Source organism: Vitis riparia, chromosome 9 (genome assembly GCF_004353265.1).
Source record: "Vitis riparia cultivar Riparia Gloire de Montpellier isolate 1030 chromosome 9, EGFV_Vit.rip_1.0, whole genome shotgun sequence".
In the NCBI taxonomy this organism is placed as follows: domain Eukaryota; kingdom Viridiplantae; phylum Streptophyta; class Magnoliopsida; order Vitales; family Vitaceae; genus Vitis; species Vitis riparia.
The window spans coordinates 17,090,017-17,112,596 of NC_048439.1; the positions used below are offsets into that span (position 1 = coordinate 17,090,017).

The following is a 22,580-nucleotide window of genomic DNA, read 5'->3' on the forward strand; positions in this document are numbered from 1 at the left end:
TAAATTTGTATAGATAGAGTATAAAATCCTAACTAATTTTCCATTCTTATCCTATAAAATTTGAACCTAAAAAATAGGAGAGGATGAGCCAAACCAATACCTTTAGCCATAGTTTGGGAACCATTAGCTAAAGTAACAGTAAGTAAGGCAGAGGTAGTAGTAATAGAGGAGAAAAGGTGTTTATTACCAGAGATATGATCAGATGCTCCAGAATCTAGAATCCATGGGCCAAGAAAAGGAGACTGAGTAAAGCAGACAGAGACATTATCGGTCTGGGTAATAGAAGCAACAGAAGTTGATGTGGCTGCCTGATATCGGAGATAGGCATCATAATCACTACCAGTAAGGGTGATACTCTGAGATGTGGAGCTCGCAGCGGAGTCAGGTCGAGATAGCAGAGGATTAGATGACTAAGCAATGTGGGCAGTGCGAGGAGGCCGTCCATGTAACTGATAGCAACGATCTTGAGTGTGACCAAGCTTATTACAATAGGTGCACTGAGGACGTTGTCCTCAACCCCGATTGCCACTACGTCCTCCTCGACAGTTAGTCTGAGAGGCTAACACAGATGAATCTAAAGAACCATCAGTTGACAAGGTCTAAGTAGAGGAGAGGCGTAAGAGACGAGCAAACACATCATCCAATGATGGTACTGATGGACTAGCAAGAATCTGATCTCGGACAGACTCAAGATTTGGACGGAAGCCAATGAGGGTTAACACCATAAAGAACTTGTCAGTCTGTATTTGTTGAGCTTCAGCACCATTAGTGAAGGGTATCAAAGTTAAGAACTCTTCCTTAAGAGACGCAATCCGGCCAATATAAGTAGACAGATCCATGTCCTGCTATCTCACATGAACAATATCAGAAACCACCTTATAAAATCGTTGAATATCATTCATGTATAATCCTTTAGCCTGAGTCCAAAATTTAAAGCAAGTTTTGTAGGCACGAAGATGATGTAAAATTTTGAGATCAACAAATTGCCATAATACGCTGCATAATTGTGCATCGATTTTCTTCCATTGCACTTTGTCAACATCAGGTATAGCATCCTCAAGTGTAACAAAATGATCCTCATAACCTTGTCCCATAAACCAGAGTTCCACGAACGCTGACCAGGAGAGATAATTCTCACTACCAATCAATTTTTCCGATGTGATAGTAAGAGATCCAGAGATGATGGATGTAAAAATAGGATTTTTAGTCGCCATATCCACTTCACCTGAGATTGAATCATGTTTGGATCGAAGAGAGCCCTAAAGAGAGGTCGGATCACAACTGTGGAAGAAGAACCTAGTATGTCGGGACCCAAACAAAGGAGAAAAGTAACTGGAGATGAAGAAGAGACCTTCCCAAGGCACACACAGGTCTCGGCCAAGGGAGAAAGCTGCCGTCGGAGGCCGGAGGAGGCTGAAAGAAGACCCGCGGAGGCTGAAATGCCAAAAAGATGGAGAAGCAGGGTTCAAAGAGGACTAATGGAGGCTTAAAAGTGCAAGACGGCGCCAGACGAGCCTGCTGGTAGAAGCTCGGCACCAAAAAGTGGGCCACGCGCCCTCACGCGCCAACGTGTGGGATTAAGGCTGCCGGAGAAAAGAGGCGCGTGGGAGGCGCGTGGGAGGCGCGTGGATCGGTGCTTTGAGAAAAGTTGCAGATCTCCTCTTTGCGCTCCTAATGATGTGGTCGGTGTCGGAAATATCGTCGGAAAAAAGTTGCCGGAAAAAAAACGTAGCCGGAAAATATCGTCGGAAAAATGTTGACAGTGATGAGGGTTTTCTGACCACGATATGGCTGACCGGAAAGCTTTGGGAGATGGAAAAGGTGACTGGAATGAAACAATGTCACTGGACGGATTCCCGGAATTAATTACACGGGTAAACCAGAAAGAATAAAGTTTTCTCCCTTGGCTCTGATACCATGTTGAAAGAGAGAGAGAAAACCTTAATTCTCATTCATATAATTAACTTCTTACAATAGAGAAATATATATACAAGGCTAGGTTGAACTAACTACCATATATGTGACCTATATTAAGAAAGGAAAGAAAGATTGTACACTATAAATACATTATATTCAACAGTTTGCAACCAATCATTCCTGTTTCTTTCATGAAACCTAAGGTGTACTTCCTTTGTGAGACAAATATCTCAATTTTTATCTAGCTATCTCCATGCCCAACAAATATCTTAGCCAACCAAGATCCTTTATTTCAAAAACTTTGGCTAGGATCTACTTTAGTCTCTCCATCTCTATAACATCATTGTCAATCATCATAATTTCATTTATATTAACAATGAGAATAGAAATACCTCTACTGTTTGAATGTTTGTAGAACATTATGTGGTCTAATTGACTTTGAATCCAAGCACATGGAGATTAGAATCCTCCCAACCCCGACTATAAAAAATCTCTATGCAATTTCTCAATCTTTGATGCTACTAATGTTGAAATCTTGAAAAAGATCAAAAATAGCTCAAGATGTGAAACAAGCAAAACTAAATTTGAGTTGGAATGTGAGACAAGCAAGACTGAATTAGAGTTGTTCTACCCCTTAGAGACAAGAAAGTTTTTTTTCACTCATCCAATCTTCTTAAGATTCTATCAATCACTCGATCTCAAAATGTGTTCCCTTTTGGATTCCCCCTAATGGAAGACCCAAGTATGTTAAGGTTAGAGACTATACATTCAAGCCTTGATTTGTGTTGATACCAAAAAGAGTGCTCTTATCTAAATTGATCCTAGGCCCTGATAAGCACCTAAAAATCAGCAATATTAACTTAAGATTTTGTAATTCTTCCAAAGAAGCTCTAGAGAAAAAAATGGTGTCATTTGCAAATTATAAACGACACATTCTAGTCCTATTTTTGTCTACTAGGAAGCCCTCTAAAAATCACTCTCCTCCACTCTCAACAGCATCCTACTTAAAACATTAGCTACAATGGCGAAAAGAAATGAGGAATGAGGATCTACTTCTCTTAAGCCTCTAGTTGCCTTAATTTAATCTTTGGTATTTCTATTCACTAAGACCACAAAACTTACTAAGGACAAGCATCCTCTCATCCAAGACCTCCGTTTCGAATTGAACCCTTTTCTCTCTAGTATATAGTCCAGAAAACCCTAATCTAAATGGTGATAGGCCTTTACAAAATCAATTTTGAAGACTGGTACTTCCCCTCCTCATGTTCTCTTCTCATCCACCAACTCATTGATAATCAAAATAGTATCCAAAACTACCTCCCCTCAACAAATGCAAATTGGGAAATAAAGATAGTATCATGGAAGACTCTTCGGATACGCCTTGATAAGACCTTAGCCATGATCTTGTACAAACTACTCACCATGCTAATAGGTCTAAGATCTAATATTTTGTTGGTTTTGACTCTTTTTGGCACAAGAGCAATAAAGGTAGAATTGGTACTTTGATTTATTACCACATTATTGTGAAACTCCAAGAACACTCTTACAAGAGCCTCCTTACTCACATCCCAACACTCTTGCTACTATGGAATGATTTTTTATATAGGTCCTAATACATTGGAATTGTGAAACCATTAGGCATGAGACCCTTTTCCTTGTTTAATTGAAACATAGCATTATAAATCTCCTCTTCTAAAAAAGGGCGGCCTAGCCATGCAAGACTATCTACTGAAATGGGAGACCAATCCAATCCTTATAACCTCCAAGAATGACCAGAGGCTTGGAGTATAACTTTCCAAAAAAAATGCATTATCCTCCAAGATGTTTGTGAAATTCTTTGAAACTGCCATATTATCCTATGAAAAAATCTCCCAAAAATCCTAATAAAAAACCATTGTAAAAAGCATATAACCAAGAGGCACTCCCCTCCAAGAGAGGGTGTCATCAAAACCTTCTAACCTAAAATTCATAGAACCTCCGTTTTAATAAAAAATAATAGAAATTCTCAAAATCTCACTACCAATAAAACCCTAGTCTTCTAAAAATTTTCCAGCTTCAAAATGTTACTCTTGGTTACTTTTCCACACTTAGTCATTACCATACAAAAGACATATACATATAAGCATGCATGCATGCACACATGGTTTTATTGATGTATCCATATAGATAAGTAAAAAGAAGTGACCAAGAATTCTTTCTACAAAGTTATACCAAGAACATTAGACTCAAATAACAAAAGGTCATTAGTTGCTATTAGTTACATTGTTTATTTTGCCTATCAAAAAAAGGTCACACGCAGTCTAGGCGAATTAATTTATAGGAATGATGTAGCACCAGGAACCGGTGCCGTTAGTCTAAGCTAAACCATATTAAGTAGATACCAACTAAGGAGCAGTACCTTTGAATTATTACATGATCCTTTACATTTATGATATCTCAGAAATTAAAGAGGACCTGGTTTTTGCTCTAAATTGCTGACCAGGTAAAGAAGCAAAAAATGCAAATATTGTACGATGTTAGTAATAAATTAATATGCTATCAAGAAAATTCGATTGTAGCCAAGAAAAAAAAAATTAAAAACGAAAAAAAAGAAAAACGGGTTTGTTATAAGTAACCAAAATTATTAAGCAAGTTGAGGTACCTTCGTATCAATGTTATCAATGCAGTCCAAAACAAAATCAGGATGGCCAGAAAGAATATCTTCCTCAGATGATGCATCATATAATAACACTCTTGCATCTATCTGGCACTCTGGAAAAATTGCTGAAAAATGCTTCTTGAGGCACTGTGCTTTTGGAATACCAACATCTTCCCTTGTTGCAACAGCATGTCGATTCAGTGATGAAAGTGATACCTTTTCATGCAATCAACAAATGAGGATGATATTAATGCAGATAATCAGCAGATTAAACCCAATTATGTTTTCCTGTTGTTCTTTGCTTCCAATTCAAGAAAACTTGAGTGATAGAATAATGTTTAAAGAAGCTAAAACATTTCCAATCAAAATGCAAGGTTAACTAAAAGAGGCAAAAGGAGTCATATAATCATGGTACACAATTAATGGCATCATGCATTTGCCAGAGAGTTGACGTTGTTTATTCGTGACATCAAGGTTCTTGAAGCAATAGTAATAAAAATGTTGTTTATTCCCCTTCTTCTTTTTTCTTTTTTGTGATAAGTAAGGAAACAATAAATTAAAAAGTGCCAAAAGAAGGGCATGCAAAGTACAATGTTGTTTATTTCTTTGATGACAACTTAATCAAACTACCACAGGATTCATTAGGTGTACCATGACTTTTATCATGTAATAGATTAAACTTTTTCTTGATCCAAACTTGTTTTTGCCCAAATTGCAGCAGTTTTAGCAGAAGCATTGTAGACGAGCAATTTCAGTTTTTTTATTTGCTCATTACAACAAGTATAAAATATACAAAATTTCTCAAAACTTTCAGCCACAAATTTATTGTTAAAACAAAAATCAATATGCAACAAATATTTAATTAAAAGAAATCACATTCTTTGTAGCAGCTACATAATTTCTGCCAAAACTTGGCTTCAATTCAATTTGAGTACCCAGTTCAAGCTATATGTTTTGTAACTTCTCAAGATAGCATCTTATCGAGTTCATGCTCAATTTGAAGGGGGGACTTAAAATACCTCCCATTCTAGAAGTTGGAGGAAAAGGGGAAAGAAACAATATTTTAGGTTCATTTCCTTGATGGCCTCACATGGGCGTTCAATATAAACGTGCACTTCAAGATAACAACCTGGAGTTGCAATAGTACATAGACCTTAAATAATGGGGGTGACCAGATGGCATCTAAGGATGTTTAGCTTTGCTCAGAAAGCAAAGAAACCAAGGGGAGCATTGATGAGGATGAATCTCTAAGATATCCACCAAGAAAGGGAATCTGTATTAATTACAATTAAAGTAGAATTAGTATTACTTTGAATTAAATTAGGATTAATATTAGTTGGAATTAAATTAGAATTAGAATTAGAATTAGTTGGAATTGAAGTAGGATTAGTATTTGTTATAGTCAAATTAGGATTAGCGAATTAGGTTATAAGATAATTAGAATTAGAGTCATAATAGGCTATTAGAATCCTTGTAAACTTTGGATGTTACAATAAGAATTAGAGTCATAATAGATTATTAGAATCTTAGTAGACTTTGGATTTCTTTAAAAAACCTATAAATAAGGCTAATCGATGTAAATCAAAGAATGAATTGATTGATATTAATAATATTATTTTTTTCATTGCAAGTGTTGCAATTATTAATAGTGAGACTCCATTGATTTTCTTCTAGGTGAGGCTCCTAGAAGGCCTTAGTGAGACTTTAAGGTTTCCATCTTTTCTTTATTGTTTATCCTTTCTCTCTATTTTTTTATTTTATTTTTTCTCTACTTACACTCGAAAAATGAAAACCCTAACCCACCTACTTTGAGTGTAGGCAACCATCTCAGGGTTGTCCAACATCAAGCATACTGTAGGGTAGCAAACTGGCAGTAGTAACAAGATCAGGATGTGCTCTCACTGCTATCTCTCAACCCAATACCTACCTGAGTTAAAAGGATGATGAAAAACCCTCTTGAATATCTTTTAACTCCTAAATACCTGCTGTTATAAAGAGCATCAAATCAAAAGCTTTTTCTCTGCAATTTAGTTTCTTCGAATCATCAATTTAAAAGGACCTCAAAACCAAAAACAATCTATGAATACGATACCAATGTATATGAGCATTACCTAAACAAGTCAACCTCTATTAAAAGACTAAGAACTTCTGTAAAGCCATAATTTAATGGTAATGCTACCATGGTTACAGACACTATCAATGTGTACAAATTTTATCATTCTAATAGCTTGAGTAGCTTACAAAACAATCCCAAACATTTTTCATCCAGGATTATTCTTTTCTTTGCTACCAAAGACATGTTAAAGGGGAAATGTAACGACCCACTCTCAATTGTGTAGATATTGTCCGCTCTAGACCCTAGAAGGGTCCTCACCAATTTAAAACGCATTGACAAGGTTAAGCAAAACCCATACTTATATAATGTCATAAGCTTTCTCCTCAATCCAATGTGGGATATCACAATCACCCTCTCATGTAGACACAACGTCCTCGTTGTGTCCTACGGCATTACAAGGCCAAACAGACAGTCATTCCTCATAGGGCTAAACAGAACCCACATCAGGGTCGAGGATCGACTCTAATACCATTTGTAATGACCCACTCCTAACCATATAGATATTATCTGTTTTAGGCCCCAAATGAGCTCTCATGGCTTTAAAGCACATTTATAAGGTTAAAAGGAGTTCATACTTATACAATGTCAAGAACTTTTTCCTTTATCCAATATGGGAGTGACTGTGATATCCCACATCGGACAGGAGAAAAAGTTTCTGACATTATATATGTATGGGTTCCTCTTAACCTTGCAAACGTGTTTTAAAGCCATAAGGGCCCATTTGGGGCTCAGAGCGAACAATATCTACATAATTGAGAGTGAATCGTTATAGGAAAACTAGCAAGTATACATAAAATCTACCACCAAATTCTATTGACAACAGCCTCTATGATTTCAAACAAACATATAAAATCACCAAGGTCAGTGGACAAAACCCCATCAAAAATCCCTTAGGAGTATCTTTAAGGTGAAAATGAGCCTCAAAGTACTTTCAAAAACTTAAATACATTTATATGCTTTTTTTTTTTTATTGGAAACGACACAAAGATATATTGATAGAAAAAAGAAGTACAAGAAGAAGGATGAGAAATCCTCCCACCAAAGACAACTAAATTACAGGAAAATACACATAAAACAAACGAACTCCCACTAAGGACCAATCCTTATGGAGTACACATCGCTATCCAATCTAGTTGAATCACATTAAGGGGAGTCCCCTTAAATGCCTTGGAACAGAAAGCCCAAAGGGAAGCAAGGAAAACAATAGAGTCCCAAAGGAACTCTGAATTCCTTGCTTTATCCTCGAAAATCCTTGCGTTTCTTTCCCACCACACAACCCGAATTAGAGCAATGCTCACAGGTTGCCACAAAACAATCCCTCTCTTAGAATTACCGAAGCCTTTAAATTTGATGGACATCATGTCATATATGCTCCTTGGGGGAACCCAATCCATCTTAGCTAACTGAAATAACCTGTGTCACAACCCAATCGTCAAGGAACAATGAAGAAAAAGATGATCTGCTGATTCCCCATACTTCATGCACAAAATACAAATATCAGGACTAAGGGCTTTGTAAGGTCTTCTCACTTGTAACATGTCATTAGTATTCAACTTCTTGTGTGCCACTAACCAGACAAAGGACTTCACTTTGAAAGGAACTTGAGAATTCCAAACGAACTTTGAAGGAAAGTCCTGAGGAGATCCAGAAGATTGAGATAATGCTAGAAAAAATGATTTGACTAAAAAAAACCCTGAAGAGGATAATGGCCAGAATCTGGCATCTGGGACCGAAGGAGATAGATACAAATCATCAAGTGACCGCATGAGGCCTTCTAAGTCCTCAATCTCAGAATCTGACAGGTTACGGCGGAAATTCAAATTCCAAGAGAAAGGACGAGAGGGACCGAGAACTGAAGAAATAGAAATGTTTTTATCCACGACTGCTCTAAATAGTCTTGGATATTGGGTTCCCAAAGGTTGGTCCCCCCACCACAAATCTTCCCAGAACCGAATTCTTTCCCCGTTTCCTACCACATACCGAGTAAACAAGGAAAACCCCTGAAAGACTTGTGCAATAGCCTTCCAAGGACAGCGATGTGACCATCTGACTAAAGTGTTAGCATCCCAACCATTAGAGTGTGAACCATAAATGCTTAAAATGACCTGATGTCATAGAGCTGAACCCTCTTTAGGATACCTCCATAACCATTTCCCTAGAAGAGCGAGATTCCTCCAAGAAATATTCCCAAAACCCAAACCCCCTATTGTCTTCGGTTTGCACACAACATCCCACCTCACTAAATGATCTCTTTTGCCTTCCCCAATCCCTGACCATAAAAAATCCTTTTGCAACCTCTCGATTTTTGCAGCCACTGAAGCGGGAATCTTAAATAAGGAAATGAAGTAACATGGCAAATGGGTAAGGCAAGATTGGATAAGAGTTATCCTCCCCCCGAAGGATAAGTAGGCTTTTTGCCACCCATCTAATCTACTTGAGATTCTCTCGATCACTGGATCCCAAAAGCCACACACCTTAGGGTTCCCGCCCAAAGGGAGACCCAGATAGAGAATAGGCCATCCGGACGCCTTACAATCAAGCATCACAGCCAATCTTGAAAGATGAGCCTGATCAAGATTGATGCCATAAATACTACTCTTGTCAAGATTGACCTTGAGCCCAGAAATGTGCCCAAACACTAACAAAAGACTCTTCAGAGTCTGCATCTCTTCCTCCCTTGAGTTAGAAAAGAATATGGTCTCATCAGCAAATTGCAAATGGGACACCCTAGTTCTATTTCTACCCACCCTGAAACCCTCCATCATATTTTTTTCCTCTGCTCTCATAAGCATCCTACTCAGTACATCTGCGACTAAAGTAAACAAAAAATGGGATAAAGGGTCACCTTGTCTTAATCCTCTTCATGCCTTAACCCACCCTTTAGCGCTACCATTCACCAAGATTGCATAAGATACCGAGGATAAACATCCACTCATCCATTTCCTCCATCTAGGACTGAACCCCTTCTTTTCTAACACATGATCCAAAAAATCCCACTTCACGTGATCGTAGGCCTTTTCAAAGTCTATTTTGAATACGACGCCTTCCTCCCCTGACCGTCTTCTCTCGTCCACTATCTCATTCGCTATAAGAACCGCGTCCAAGATTTGTCTCCCTTGAACAAAAGCGCCTTGAGTATAGTGGATGGTCTCATGTAAAACCCCTCTTAGGCGCCCTGAGAGCACTTTGGCTATTATCTTGTAAAGACTAGTGATCAAACTAATGGGTCTAAAGTCTGATATTCTCTTTGTCAAACTCTTTTTTGGTAATAGAACAATGAAAGAGGCATTAGTGCTTTGATTGATAATTCCACTCCTATGAAATTCTATGAACACTCTCACCAACTCCTCCTTAATCACATCCCAACAATCTTGGAATACGGCAATAGTAAAGCCATTAGGCCCCGGAGCCTTGTCCCCATCCAACTGAAAAATGGCCTTAGAAATCTCTTCTTCAGTGAAAGGGGAGTCTAACCTTAACGCACTCTCTTCCGAAATAGGGGACCAATCTAATCCTTCAACACCCCAAGACTCTCCTGTAGGACTCGTCTAAAGCTTTTCAAAGTAATGTAAGATCTCCTCTGTGATACTCTCGGCATTCTTCAGCACTAAGCCCCTCTCATTCTCCAACTCCTTGATATATTTCCTATTTCGCCTGCCATTAGCCACTTTATGATAAAACTTAGAGTTGCAATCCCCTTCCTTGACCCATTTCACCCTAACTTTTTGTCTCCAATGGATTCCTCCCTCAATATTAATTCCTCTAGCTCCCATTTTCTTGAGACTCTTTGACTTAACAAATCAGAACTGAGACCCCCTTCCTGCTCAATGGCATCAAAGTTAGCTAAATCATTGAGGATACTTTTTTTATTTTCTTTAAGCTCTCCAAAAGAAAACTTATTCCACTCCTTCAATTTGGCTTTAACATATTGTAGTCTCCTCATGAACTTGTGGCCTTCCCATCCGTTTCCTTGAAACCCACTCCACCAATCTCTAAAGTTCTCCTTGAAATTAGGGTGTTGTAACCACATATTCTCAAACCTAAAAGGTGTTGGCCCCCACATAAACGGGTTGGTATCCATAACAATTGGCCAGTGATCCGAGGTCCTTCTGATTAAGGCTTCTTGAAGGCCTTGGGGAAAGAGCAGCCCCCACTCGTTTGAGTAGAGAAAACGGTCCAGTCTCTTACACACGGGAGACTCTTGCATATTTGACCAAGTGAATGAAGCATTCCGAAGAGTTGGGTCAAGCAATTCACATTCTCTAATAAAACTATCAAAGTCCCTCATGCTTGGTGTTAGACTAGAACCCCCCATTTTTTCTGAGCTTCTCCTTATGACATTAAAATCACCGCCCACACACCATAACGGATAAGTTAATCCATATATGTCAAAAAGTTCCACCTAAAAATCCTTCCTAAGTGAGGGACTGTTTGGACCATAAACAGCAGAAATCCAAAGAGGTCCACAACCGTCCAAAGAGAACTTGACTGAGACCGAGAAAGATCCTATTACCACCTCCTCACTACGCAGATTTTTGTGAATCCCAAATGATCAAAATCCCACCTGATACCCCAGACGCCGGAAGAGCAACCCAGTCCTTATTTCTGACCGTCCAGACACTACCCACAAACCTTCTATCACAATTCTCCTTTTTTGTTTCCTGAATCATCACAACATCCGGATTCTCTGACCTAAGAAAATCTTTAACCATCCTACGCTTATTCCTTGAACCCAAACCCCTAACGTTCCAGCTGATAATTTTCATGGGAAAACACAAAGACCCTAACCTTCCGAGCCAAAACCATCAGGTCTCAATAACCTGTGGGGCCTCTATTCTTCCTCCTGGAATACACCTTAATGTCAAGAGAGCATAAAACCTCTCGCACTTTGGCCATTTTTCCGGAGGACAGGCCATCAATAAGGAAATCACCCGAATCCTCCTTATGCGACCTGACAATAGACTCCCTAGGGGTACAGCTCTCGGTCATCTGGTTAGATAAAGCACACTGGTTCTCCTCCTCAACACGGTCAGGGATGTCACCATATTTTAAAGAGTCAACACCACCTTTTTCATAAAAAATTTTTTAGATAACTTGATTTTCCGTAGGAGACTGAGGAAAAGGGACTGAATTGGGAAGATGTGGACCAGAGGGACTTGACAAAGGAGAATCCGAACTACAAGAAGGAAAAGAAGATGACTCGGGTGGCTGAGAAGGAGAGGGCTGACAAACCTCCAAGTTTTTCGCTCCCGGTATTTCGCAAATCCCCTCAAAGATGAGTCCTTTTCCTCTGATTATTGAATTAGAAGGTGAAACCATGTCTGAAGAGCCACGAGGATCAAACCCCACTCGTCCCGTTAGCCCTTCTTTGACTTCATCGCTGCTCGCCGAGGTGTCCTCCTTCGAAAGATTACCAAACAGAGGACATCTAGAGAGAGGATTCACTCTGATTCCTCGCTCCATCTGAAATCCCATCCCAAACTCCTCTTCCATGTTGCGATCTTCACTTGACGACGACGAACCCCGCGTGAAAATAGGCTCACTGCTACACCAATGTCCCTATCGTCGATTGACACTTGGAGGGAAGAGGGTGGACCACGTCTTCTTTGAAATTGTCGTCTCTTCCTCCTGCATAGAATCTCTCATGTGCACCGCGGGAGCTTTCCCCTTCCTCGCTTCGATTTCTTCCCTTCGTGACCAGACTTCCATACCAGAGGGCTTCGTTCCTCGTAAGTTTTGGCCCAACCCCGACGGGCCTATAAACTTACAGCCCATGGTCGTGTTTGACAATGGACTAGGGTTGGGAAGGGACTTGGCCTTTAACCCAACGGCCCGACCTTCCTCTCCAAAGAAAGCCACGGCGTCGGCCCTTGCACCACCTGGACAGAGCATCACGATAGCCTTTGCAGAGGAAATAGCTCGCTAGGGAGAAGGAGACGAAGCCGTTGCAGTCTGGTGGGCTTGAGGAGCTTCTGGGCCATCTTGAAGCCCACGATACCTCATCCCATTTTGGGCCCTTACCGTGTGGGCTTTAAAAGAGAACTCATGCACGGGCCCAATGAAATTTTCTTCTGCTGGGCCCAAGCTGCTCCTTCCCCCTCCATTCTCCCCTTTGTCCGCCAAACTTGTCCTTGATTGCCGATAACGTGCCCGGGGAAGACGCCTCTTTCTGTAGCACTCATTGTCCCTAATACTACCTCGTAGCCCTTCTGCAACTTTTGACGACTGAGAGACGCAACCTCCCGCTTTCACCCACTCGTTCCTGCTACGGGTTATCTCGGACGTGACAGCGTCGGCTTCGTCATCTTCTCCAGTGACTGAAACTGCTACTGTATAGGACCAGTCCCCATCTTCCACCTCAAGCAACGCTGGTAACACGACATTTGGAAGCATCTCCACCCACAGCTTCGCTCTCGTCAAGTCCACTTCAAAGTTTCCTTTGCCACCTTCGTTACCCTCCCCCATTTCTTCAAAATGAAATTCAACTGAACTTCATCCCACAAGTGGAAAGGGAGACCTTTCAATACTAACCAGCCCCTCCTGAATTTTCCGTGAACCACCATATTTTCCTTAGGCGACCATTTCCTTAGAAGAATCGTCCTTCCTTTCACTGAAAGTCTTCCCTGATCATGAACCCTTTCCGCTCTCCTTGTTGAACTCACAAAGAAGCACCCTTTGAAAGCGGAAATGGGATTTATGGACACCATTCCTTTCATACCCATCATCCTCGCAATGGCTCTTCCTTCGTGAGTCCAGTCTTGGACTTTTTCTTGGCTTTCACATATTACAGCTCTGGCCCATTTTCCAGCTGACAGCATACCTCCAGTCCTAAAACCAGCCTTTGCCACCACTTCTGCATATGACCGTCCTCCTCTGAAAGTGTCCCTATTTATCTAGATATCACCATTCTTCTCCTTCGAAGCTCCTCCGACTCGTTCAGGATACTCTTGCACTGATAGGATCGCCTTCCTAAGATCTTCCCACCCTTTCCCTTTGACGCCCTCGAGGACAACAAGAAATAAAGGTTTCCTTTTTGTAACAATTTCTATAATTTTCATGAACCGCCCTCTGTTATTGAAGCATATCTCCATCAAGAGGGTCTTAGTCTTGCCCCTGATCTTTCGTACAAAACCCCTAGAAGCCTCTAACTCCACAGCTTTCTTCAAATGCTCCATCAACCAATCCAGCTCCTCCATATCAAATCCTACTGAAACTACGAAACCTCGGCTCCTTTCTGTTACTGATACCCAAGTTCCGCCATTCAATCCTTCAAACTCTACCTAAAAGGACTTTTTCTCCACAATAATCCTTTCAACTTTGCACTTCATCATTTTAAGTAAAATACATTTATATGCTTTGGTTTATCTAAATATATAATTAAAAAAATTATAAATGTTCCTAATTACTTAAGAACCGCAATGTACAAGGCACATATTAAGTGCCCTAATCAACCTTGGTTAAGGCCTATTGCCTCCTTTAATTAACACGTAGTCCTACCAAAGTGGATATTTAGTGGATTTGTAAATTCAAGTCCAAATGACCACAAATTTCACAATCCCCAAACATTTCATGTTACCTGCACATGATAATGCCCCTCAAGTTTAACATGAACGCACACATGAACAACTCATCACTTCATGTATAGAGATACCATAGACAACACAGACCCTCCTCTTCGACTCTCATAGTTGGAATGACTGAAAGCTTGAACCATAACCATCTAAATATTATGTAGAAAGCAACATTGAAGTTGATTCTTATTTTAATACATACTGTAGAAAAAGAGAGATGGAAGGAATAAAAGGTATCAAATTCTTTTCCTTGATTTTCAACCTGTACAAAGACCCACATATATACAAAAATTCCTAGCACCAAAATTAGGAACTTTCCTAACCTAATTAAACCAAATCCCTTTTATCATAGGATTGCCTAATTCTCTCCTCAATTACAAAATCATGGTTTTCCTAATTTCATTCATCCATACTCCCCCTCAAGGTAGTGAATAGATATTTTTCATTCCCCACTTGAATACACTTGTTTGAAATGTTGTACTGTTTAAACCTTTTGGGAGTATATTTGCAAGTTAACGGTCAATAGATACTAGTGTTATCTAAGGCGATCGCCTAGGTCACCTAAGCCATCAGGCTAGGCGGGGCAAATAAAAGTTGCCTCTTAAAGACCTAGGCAAGGCAGCTTCAAAAAGGCAACACCTATGCAATCACCTTGGGATAAGGCACAAGGTATAGAGGCCGCCTTTGATAATAAGTTAAGATTAAACATATTTAAATTATAATTTCATTCAATCTAACATAAAATGAAATATTATATTATCAATCATAGTGATAATGAGATGGAGGGTTATCAATCTAGTCTTAATGGAAGTGATGACAATTTTAATTTCAATGACGATTATGATGGTGATGTCCATAACTTCTCTAAGATGTTTATTTTCTTATTTTGTTTTTTGATCTGATTTTTAGATATCTGAAAAATTAGAATATGTATTTAGACAAGATGGATATCTTTAAACAATATGATGCTTCTTTTGATGTGGGGTATAATATTTAACACTTTGAATAGCTTTTTTGAATAATTATTACAATTTTGTTAATTTTATAAGATATCATGACGGATGGAAAATTAATAGTATTGATTGTTGAAGAAGACGTTTATATTTGTTAAGTATCGAATAGGTAAATATATGTATATTTTTTATCGCCTTACTATAATCAGGTTATCGTCTTATTTTTCACCTTTCACCTTTGGTTAAAAGGAGTCCTATCGCCTTGACATCACCTTTTTCTTTTGACAACACTAATAAATACATAAGGAACACATATCAATCCACTATCTAGTTTCTCCTTAATAAATTGTGTTTTGTTCGATCATGTTGCATTGGATTATGTGTAATACTGATTGCAGATTTGTTGTCGCAATAAAGTCTCATTGGGTTATCCCATTTAATCTTCAAATCTTCCAAAATAATCTTCAACATACTAGTTCATAAACTCCTTGGGCTATTGCACAAAATTTTGCTTCCGCACTAGACCTTGCCACCAAACTCTATTTTCACTTCTCAATGTCACTAGATTCCTACCAAGAAAGGTGCAATACCCAATGGTTGATCTTTTGTCAACCATAAATTCAGCATAATTTGCATTTATGTATACTTCAAATACTAGTCCCAAGCTTCATTTAAATAGGATACCCTTTCCTGAAGACTCCTTAAGGTACTGTAGCACCCGATTAGCAGCTTATAAATGAACCTCTTTTAGACTATGCATGAACTAGTTAATAACACTCACAGCATATGCTATATCCAGTCTTGTGTGAGAGAGATAAATAAGTATTCCTACCAAACATTAATACATCTCTCTATGTACCGCAACATCTTTCTCAGCCTCTCCAAACTTATGATTAGGATCTATTGGTGTGCTTGTTGGTTTACACACCAACTTCCCTATTTCCTTGAGAAGGTCATTACATATTTTTGCTAAAAAATAAAAATTCCTTGCTTAGAACGTGCAACCTCAATTCCTAGGAAGTATTTCAACCTTCCTAACTCTTTAACCTTCAATTCCTTCGTCAAGCATTGGCTCAAGTCTGTCTCTGCTTTTCATCATTTCCCATCATGATGATACATATACCAACAGGACTGTAACTCCCGTTGAATCTAAATGTTTGATGAACAACGTATGATCTCCTTGACTTTGTCTGTATCCCATGTTTTTCATCACTTTAGCAAACCTTCCAAACCACGGCCTTGGAGATTGTTTTAGCCCGTATAGAGTTTTTTTCAGTTTACACATCTTTTTAATGGCTAGGTTACTTCCAAATCCATGAGGGACTTCCATATAAATTTCTTCTTCCAAATCTCCATTTAGAAATGCATTTTTTACGTCGAACTATTATAGATTCCAATTATAATTTTCTGTCAATGATAACAAAATTCTGACTAGAAACCGGAGCAAATATCCTTAGATAATCCACACCATATGTCTGAGTGTATCATTTAGCCACCATCTCGCCTTATACCTCTCTAATGTCCCACCTACTCTATACTTAACAATATAAACCCACTAACCTTTTTCCTACAAGCAAATCTACCAACTCCCAAGTTTTTTTCTTCTTCAAGGCCTCCATTTCTACATTCATGACTTCTCTCCAATTTTCATTAAATAAAACCTTGGATAGAGTGGTAAGAATATAAATATTGTTTAAACTTGTAAGAAAACTCTAATAGAATGGAGACAACTTTTCAAATGACACAACATAGGAAAGTAAATATAAAGGACGTTTAGTGCATTCTCCCATTCCCTTATTGATGGCAATAAGGAGGTTTTGATCTATGGGTTTTATAGACTAAAGTTTTGACTTAGTTTGTAAGGGTTCTGAGGGAGGATGAGACACTGTTACCTCATTTCCAGAAGCCGGTTCAGATTCTTGAACTTGTATAAATCTAAGGACTGCAGCTTTCTTCCTTAAGGACACTGTACTAGTCATTCAATTCTCAAGAGCAAGCTCAATGGATAACGACTCAGGTTCAAAGAAGAAGGGTACAAATACTGGATCAAACACTTTAGGAGGATCAATGAGAAAGGGCTCAATGAAACAGGAATCTCAATCCTTGTCTTCCTCAATGGAATTCCCCCATAAAGATAAGGAGTGGAAAAACAAAACTCACTTTCGTTGAAAATAACATCAACTAAGATAAAAATAAAAAATAAAATAAAATAAAATTGGATGATGGATGGTAACACTTATATCCCTTTAGAGTTCAGGAATATCTCACAAAAATGCATTTGACTACTCTTAGGTCCAATTTTCCTTTGTTTGGAATGTGAACATACACAAAGGACACACCCAAATATCTTAGGAATGAAATTATTGATGGTTCTCATATTAGGATAAACCAATGAGAGTATTTCCACGGGACTTTGAAACCTAAGATTTTGGAAGGTAATTGATTTATGACATGTGTGGTGGTTAGGCCAGCTCCCCCCCAATAAGATTTAGGCACATGCTTTTGGTACAAAAAAGTTTGTGTTGTTGTATCAAAGAAGTGGTCATTCTTCCTCTCAACAACTCCATTTTGTTGTGGAGTGTTTACACATAATAACTCATGAATTATTCCCTAAAGTTGAAAGTATGGAGTTAGGACTTGATTGAACTAATCTCTAGCATTGTCAAACCAAAACCTCTTGATAGTGACACCAAACTAGTTTTTTATCATGTTATGGAAATTTGGAAGAACAAAACTCACATCAAATTTGTGTTTAAGTAAAAAGATCCAAAAGACCCTAGTACAATCATTGATGAAAAACACACACCAACGTGCCCCAGATATATTAGATAAAGGGAAGGACCCCAAATATCACTAGGAATTAGATGAAAAGGCTTTGAACTTCTTTTATTATTGGTGAGAAATGTTGAATGCTTGTCTTTAGCAAGTTCACATACATCACAATGAAAGTTGTCGAAATCTAATTTCCTAAATAAAGAAGGAAACAAAATCTTAAGAGTTCTAAATGACAGATATCCAAGTCTACAATGATCAAGTCAGATTTTTTCTTTATTAAAAAAGTGGTGCTCAAAAAGAAAATATATGGATGACTTGCTTGGTGTCTCAAGGTAGTATAGCTCATTCCGTTCCCTAGCAAGTTGAATCATCTTCCTCGAGTCTTGGTCCTAAAATACGTAGTGAGTAGAGTAAAAAATCACATTACAACCCAAATCTTGTGTAAGTTTTCGTATGGATACAAGATTAGTGGACAACTTTAGAACATGAAGCACATTTCTAAGTGTGATGTAGGACTAATTTGGACATCTCCTACACCTGCAACATAGGTAAATGAACCATCAATTGTGGCTATTTTCCTACTGTTTGGACAAGGTTTATAGTCATTAAATTGGTGTAATGTGTTGAGAGAGAGAGAGAAAGAAGAAAAACCTTAATTCTCATTCATGTAATGTCTACTTACAATTGAGAGATATATATATATACAAGGCTAGGAGTCCTAACTACCATACATGTGACCTATATTAACAAGGAAAGATAATATACTATAAATACATTATATTCAACACTCCCCCTCAAGCTGGAGCATATACGTCATATGCACCAAGCTTGTTACAAATACATTTAATCCTAGGACCTCTGAGAGATTTAGTGAAGATGTCTGCTAGTTGATCATTTGAATTAACAAAACTTGTAGCAACACATCCTGATGCGATCTTCTCTCTAATGAAATGATAGTCAACTTCAATATGCTTGGTCCTTTCATGAAAGACTAGATTGGATGCAATATGTAATGCGGCCTGGTTATCACAGATGAGTTTCATCTGTTCATCCTTTCCAAATCTCAACTCTCGAAGAAGATGTCTCAACCATATGAGTTCACATGTTGCCAAAGCCATAGCTCGATACTCGGCTTCAGCGCTAGATCTGGCCACTACATCTTGTTTCTTACTCTTCCAAGATATTAGATTACCTCCAATAAAAACATAGTACCCTGAAGTGGAACGTCTATCTGTGGGTGAGTCAGCCCAATCTGCATCTGTGTAACCAACAACCTGAGTATGACCTCTATTCTCGTACAATACACCTTGGCCTGGTGTACTTTTGATATATCGAAGAATGCGGATTACGGCATCCCAATGGCTATCACATGGTGATTGTAGGAATTGACTAACAACACTCACAGGAAAAGAAATGTCTGGACGAGTAATGGTGAGATAGTTCAATTTACCTACGAGCCGTCGATATCTCCCGGGGTCTCCTAAAGGCTTCCCCTGTCCTGGTACAAGTTTGACATTCGGATCCATAGGTGTGTCTATCGGTTTACAGTCTAACATACCGGTTTCTTCCAGGATGTCTAAAGCATACTTCCTTTGGGAAAGGACCACAACAGAACTGGATTGAGCTATCTCAATTCCCAAGAAATACTTGAGTTTCCCCAAGTCTTTGGTCTGAAAGTGGGTAAAAAGATGTTGTTTTAGTTTCTGAATACCATCTTGATCACTGCCTGTAATGACGATGTCGTCCACATAAACAACCAGATAAATACACTGCCCCAAGGAGTTATGATGATAGAAAACTGAATGGTCTGCTGTACTGCGAAGCATGCCAAACTCTTGAACAACAGAACTAAAACGGCCAAACCATGCTCGAGGAGATTGTTTCAAGCCATATAGAGAACGGCGTAACCTGCACACTAAACCAGACTCCCCCTGAGCAACAAAACCAGGAGGTTGCTCCATATAAACTTCCTCGGCAAGATCACCATGAAGGAAGGCATTTTTAATATCAAACTGATAAAGAGGCCAAGAACACATAGCAGCCATGGAGAGAAGCAAGCGGACAGAAGCAATCTTGGCAACAGGGGAGAATGTCTCACCATAATCAGAACCATAAACCTGAGTATAGCCTTTAGCAACTAAGCGGGCCTTAAGGCGATCAACCTGACCATCAGGACCAACCTTAACTGCATAGACCCAACGACAACCAACTGTAGATTTACCAGAGGGTAAAACAACAAGATCCCAAGTGCCATTAGAGTGCAGAGCAGCCATTTCATCCACCATTGCCTGTCGCCAGCCTAGATGGGAAAGAGCTTCATGGGTGCTCTTTGGAAGAGAAACAGAGGATATAGCAGAAACAAAAGCAGAATAGGGTGAAGATAATCGATGATAACTCAAAAAATTGTAAATAGGATGAGGATTACGAGTAGAGCGAGTACCTTTCCGAACAGCAATGGGTAAGTCATTAGGAGAAGGTAGAGCCGGGGCAGGTGAAGCCGAAGGGATAGGAAGTGAGTCAGCAGGTGCCTCAGCAAAAGGGAGAGGAGCAACGACACGAGGGCGACGATGATAAACCTGAAGTGGTCAAGGAGGCATAGCATCAGGTGGGGAGACAATGGGAATGGGCAAGACTTCAGAAACAGGAAGAGACTCAGAAGTGGTGGAAAAGAATGTTGAGTCCTCAAAGAAGGTGACATTAGCGGAGATAAAGTATCGATGAGTCTCAAGGGAATAACAACGATAACCCTTCTGAAGTCTGGAATATCCCAAGAAGAGGCACTTCATGGCTTTGGCGAAAAGCTTGTCCTGTCCAGGAGTGAGAATATGAATAAAGCAAGTACAACCAAAGACACGAGGAGGAAGGAAATAAAGTGGTTGGTCAGGGAAGAGAAGGGAGTGAGGAATCTGATCGTGTAAGACAGAGGAGGGCATACGATTAATCAAATAACAAGCGGTAAGAACAGCGTCCCCCTAAAAACGAAAAGGAACATTACTATGGAGGAGGAGGAGATACGGAGGAGGCGAGCAAACACATCATCCAAGGACGGAACTGATGAACTACCAAGAATCTGATCGCGGACAGGCTCAAGATCCGGACGGAGGCCAATAAGAGTAAGAACCATGAAGAACTTGTCAAGCTGTGTTTGTTGAACCCCAACATCAGGAGTAAGAGGCATCACAGTCAAGAACTCCTCCTTAAGAGAGGCAATCTGGCCAATATAAGTAGATAGATCCAAGTCCTGTTGGCTGATATGGACAATAGCAAAAGCCACCTTATAAAGACGTTGGATATCATTCGTGTATAATCCTTTGGCCTGAGTCCAAAATTTAAAACAAGTTTTGTAGGCCCGAAGATGAAGAAGAATCTTGGGATCAACCGATTGCCATAATACACTACATAACTGTGCATCTATCTTCCTCCACTGTACGCGGTCAACCTCAGGGATATCTGCCTCCTGTGTAATCAAGTGATCCTCATATCCTTGACCCATAAACCAAAGTTCAACAGAGGCAGACCAGGAAAGATAATTTTCACTGCCAACCAATTTCTCCGAAGTAATCATAGGAGATTCAGATATGACAGAGGAAAAAATGGAAGTTTTAGTAGCCATATCCACTTATCTGGAGAATGAAGTATGTTTGGATCGAAGAGAGCCCTAATACGGCTTCAGATTGCGGCGTGGCACCACCGAAAAAGGGAGACGGCCTCAGATCGCGGCGTGGTACCACCAGAAAGGTAGAAGAACACTTCCCAAGGCACGTGCAGGGATTGGAGTGGAGAAAAAGTAGTCGGAGCTTCGCCGGAAAGACTGTTTGGAGGGCCGACAGAGACAAAAATCCCCAAAAGAGGTACGTGCAGGGCTCAGATGGGAGAACCAGGGAGGTAGGGAGGCTGGTCGGCATCAGGCGAAGCTGGAGGAGGAGGCGCATCGCCGGGAAAGGCCTCACGCGCCCTCACGCGCCGGCGCGTGAAATGCAGCCGCCGGCTGAAAATTGCGCGTGGCCGGCGCGTGGATGCTCTTTTGGTGCCGATGCCTTCACAAAAGTTGGAGATCTCCTCCAGGCGCTCCTTCTGGTATGGTCGGTGTCGGAAAAATACGTCGCGGGGAGTTCGCCGGCAGTGAGTGGTTTCTGACGACGATCCGACTGACTGGAAAGTATTGGGAGATGGGGAAGGTGACCGGAATGAAACACGGTCACCGAAAGGTTTCCCGGAGTTGATGACACGGGAAATAGGAAAGAATTAGGTTTTCTTCCTTGGCTCTGATACCATGTTGAGAGAGAGAGAGAAAGAAGAAAAACCTTAATTCTCATTCATATAATGTCTACTTACAATTGAGAGATATATATATATACAAGGCTAGGAGTCCTAACTACCATACATGTGACCTATATTAACAAGGAAAGATAATATACTATAAATACATTATATTCAACATAATGAATGAGTCAAGTGATCTATGGCACCTAAATCTATAACCTATGAATTGGCAAATGTTTCATCCAAGACTTTAAATCTAATGGAAATAGGAAACTTACCTAAAAGTGTCAGTGAGTAGGTACCTAAAGGTTTCTCAAGAGTTCTTAACAAAGTTCCCAGTTTTTCAA

The 22,580-nt window shown here is 39.7% G+C and overlaps 1 protein-coding gene across 3 annotated transcripts in view; it reads right to left on the reverse strand.

Annotated features, from left to right (window-relative positions):
• Positions 1-22,580, reverse strand: part of LOC117922687 (tRNA threonylcarbamoyladenosine dehydratase) — a 70,309-nt gene that overhangs the window by 32,883 nt on the left and 14,846 nt on the right. For all 3 annotated transcript variants that reach the window (XM_034840868.1, XM_034840867.1, XM_034840869.1), the window contains exon 5: positions 4,559-4,771. In XM_034840868.1, coding sequence (XP_034696759.1) covers positions 4,559-4,771 — 213 coding nt within the window. The remainder of the gene's footprint in view (positions 1-4,558; positions 4,772-22,580) is intronic.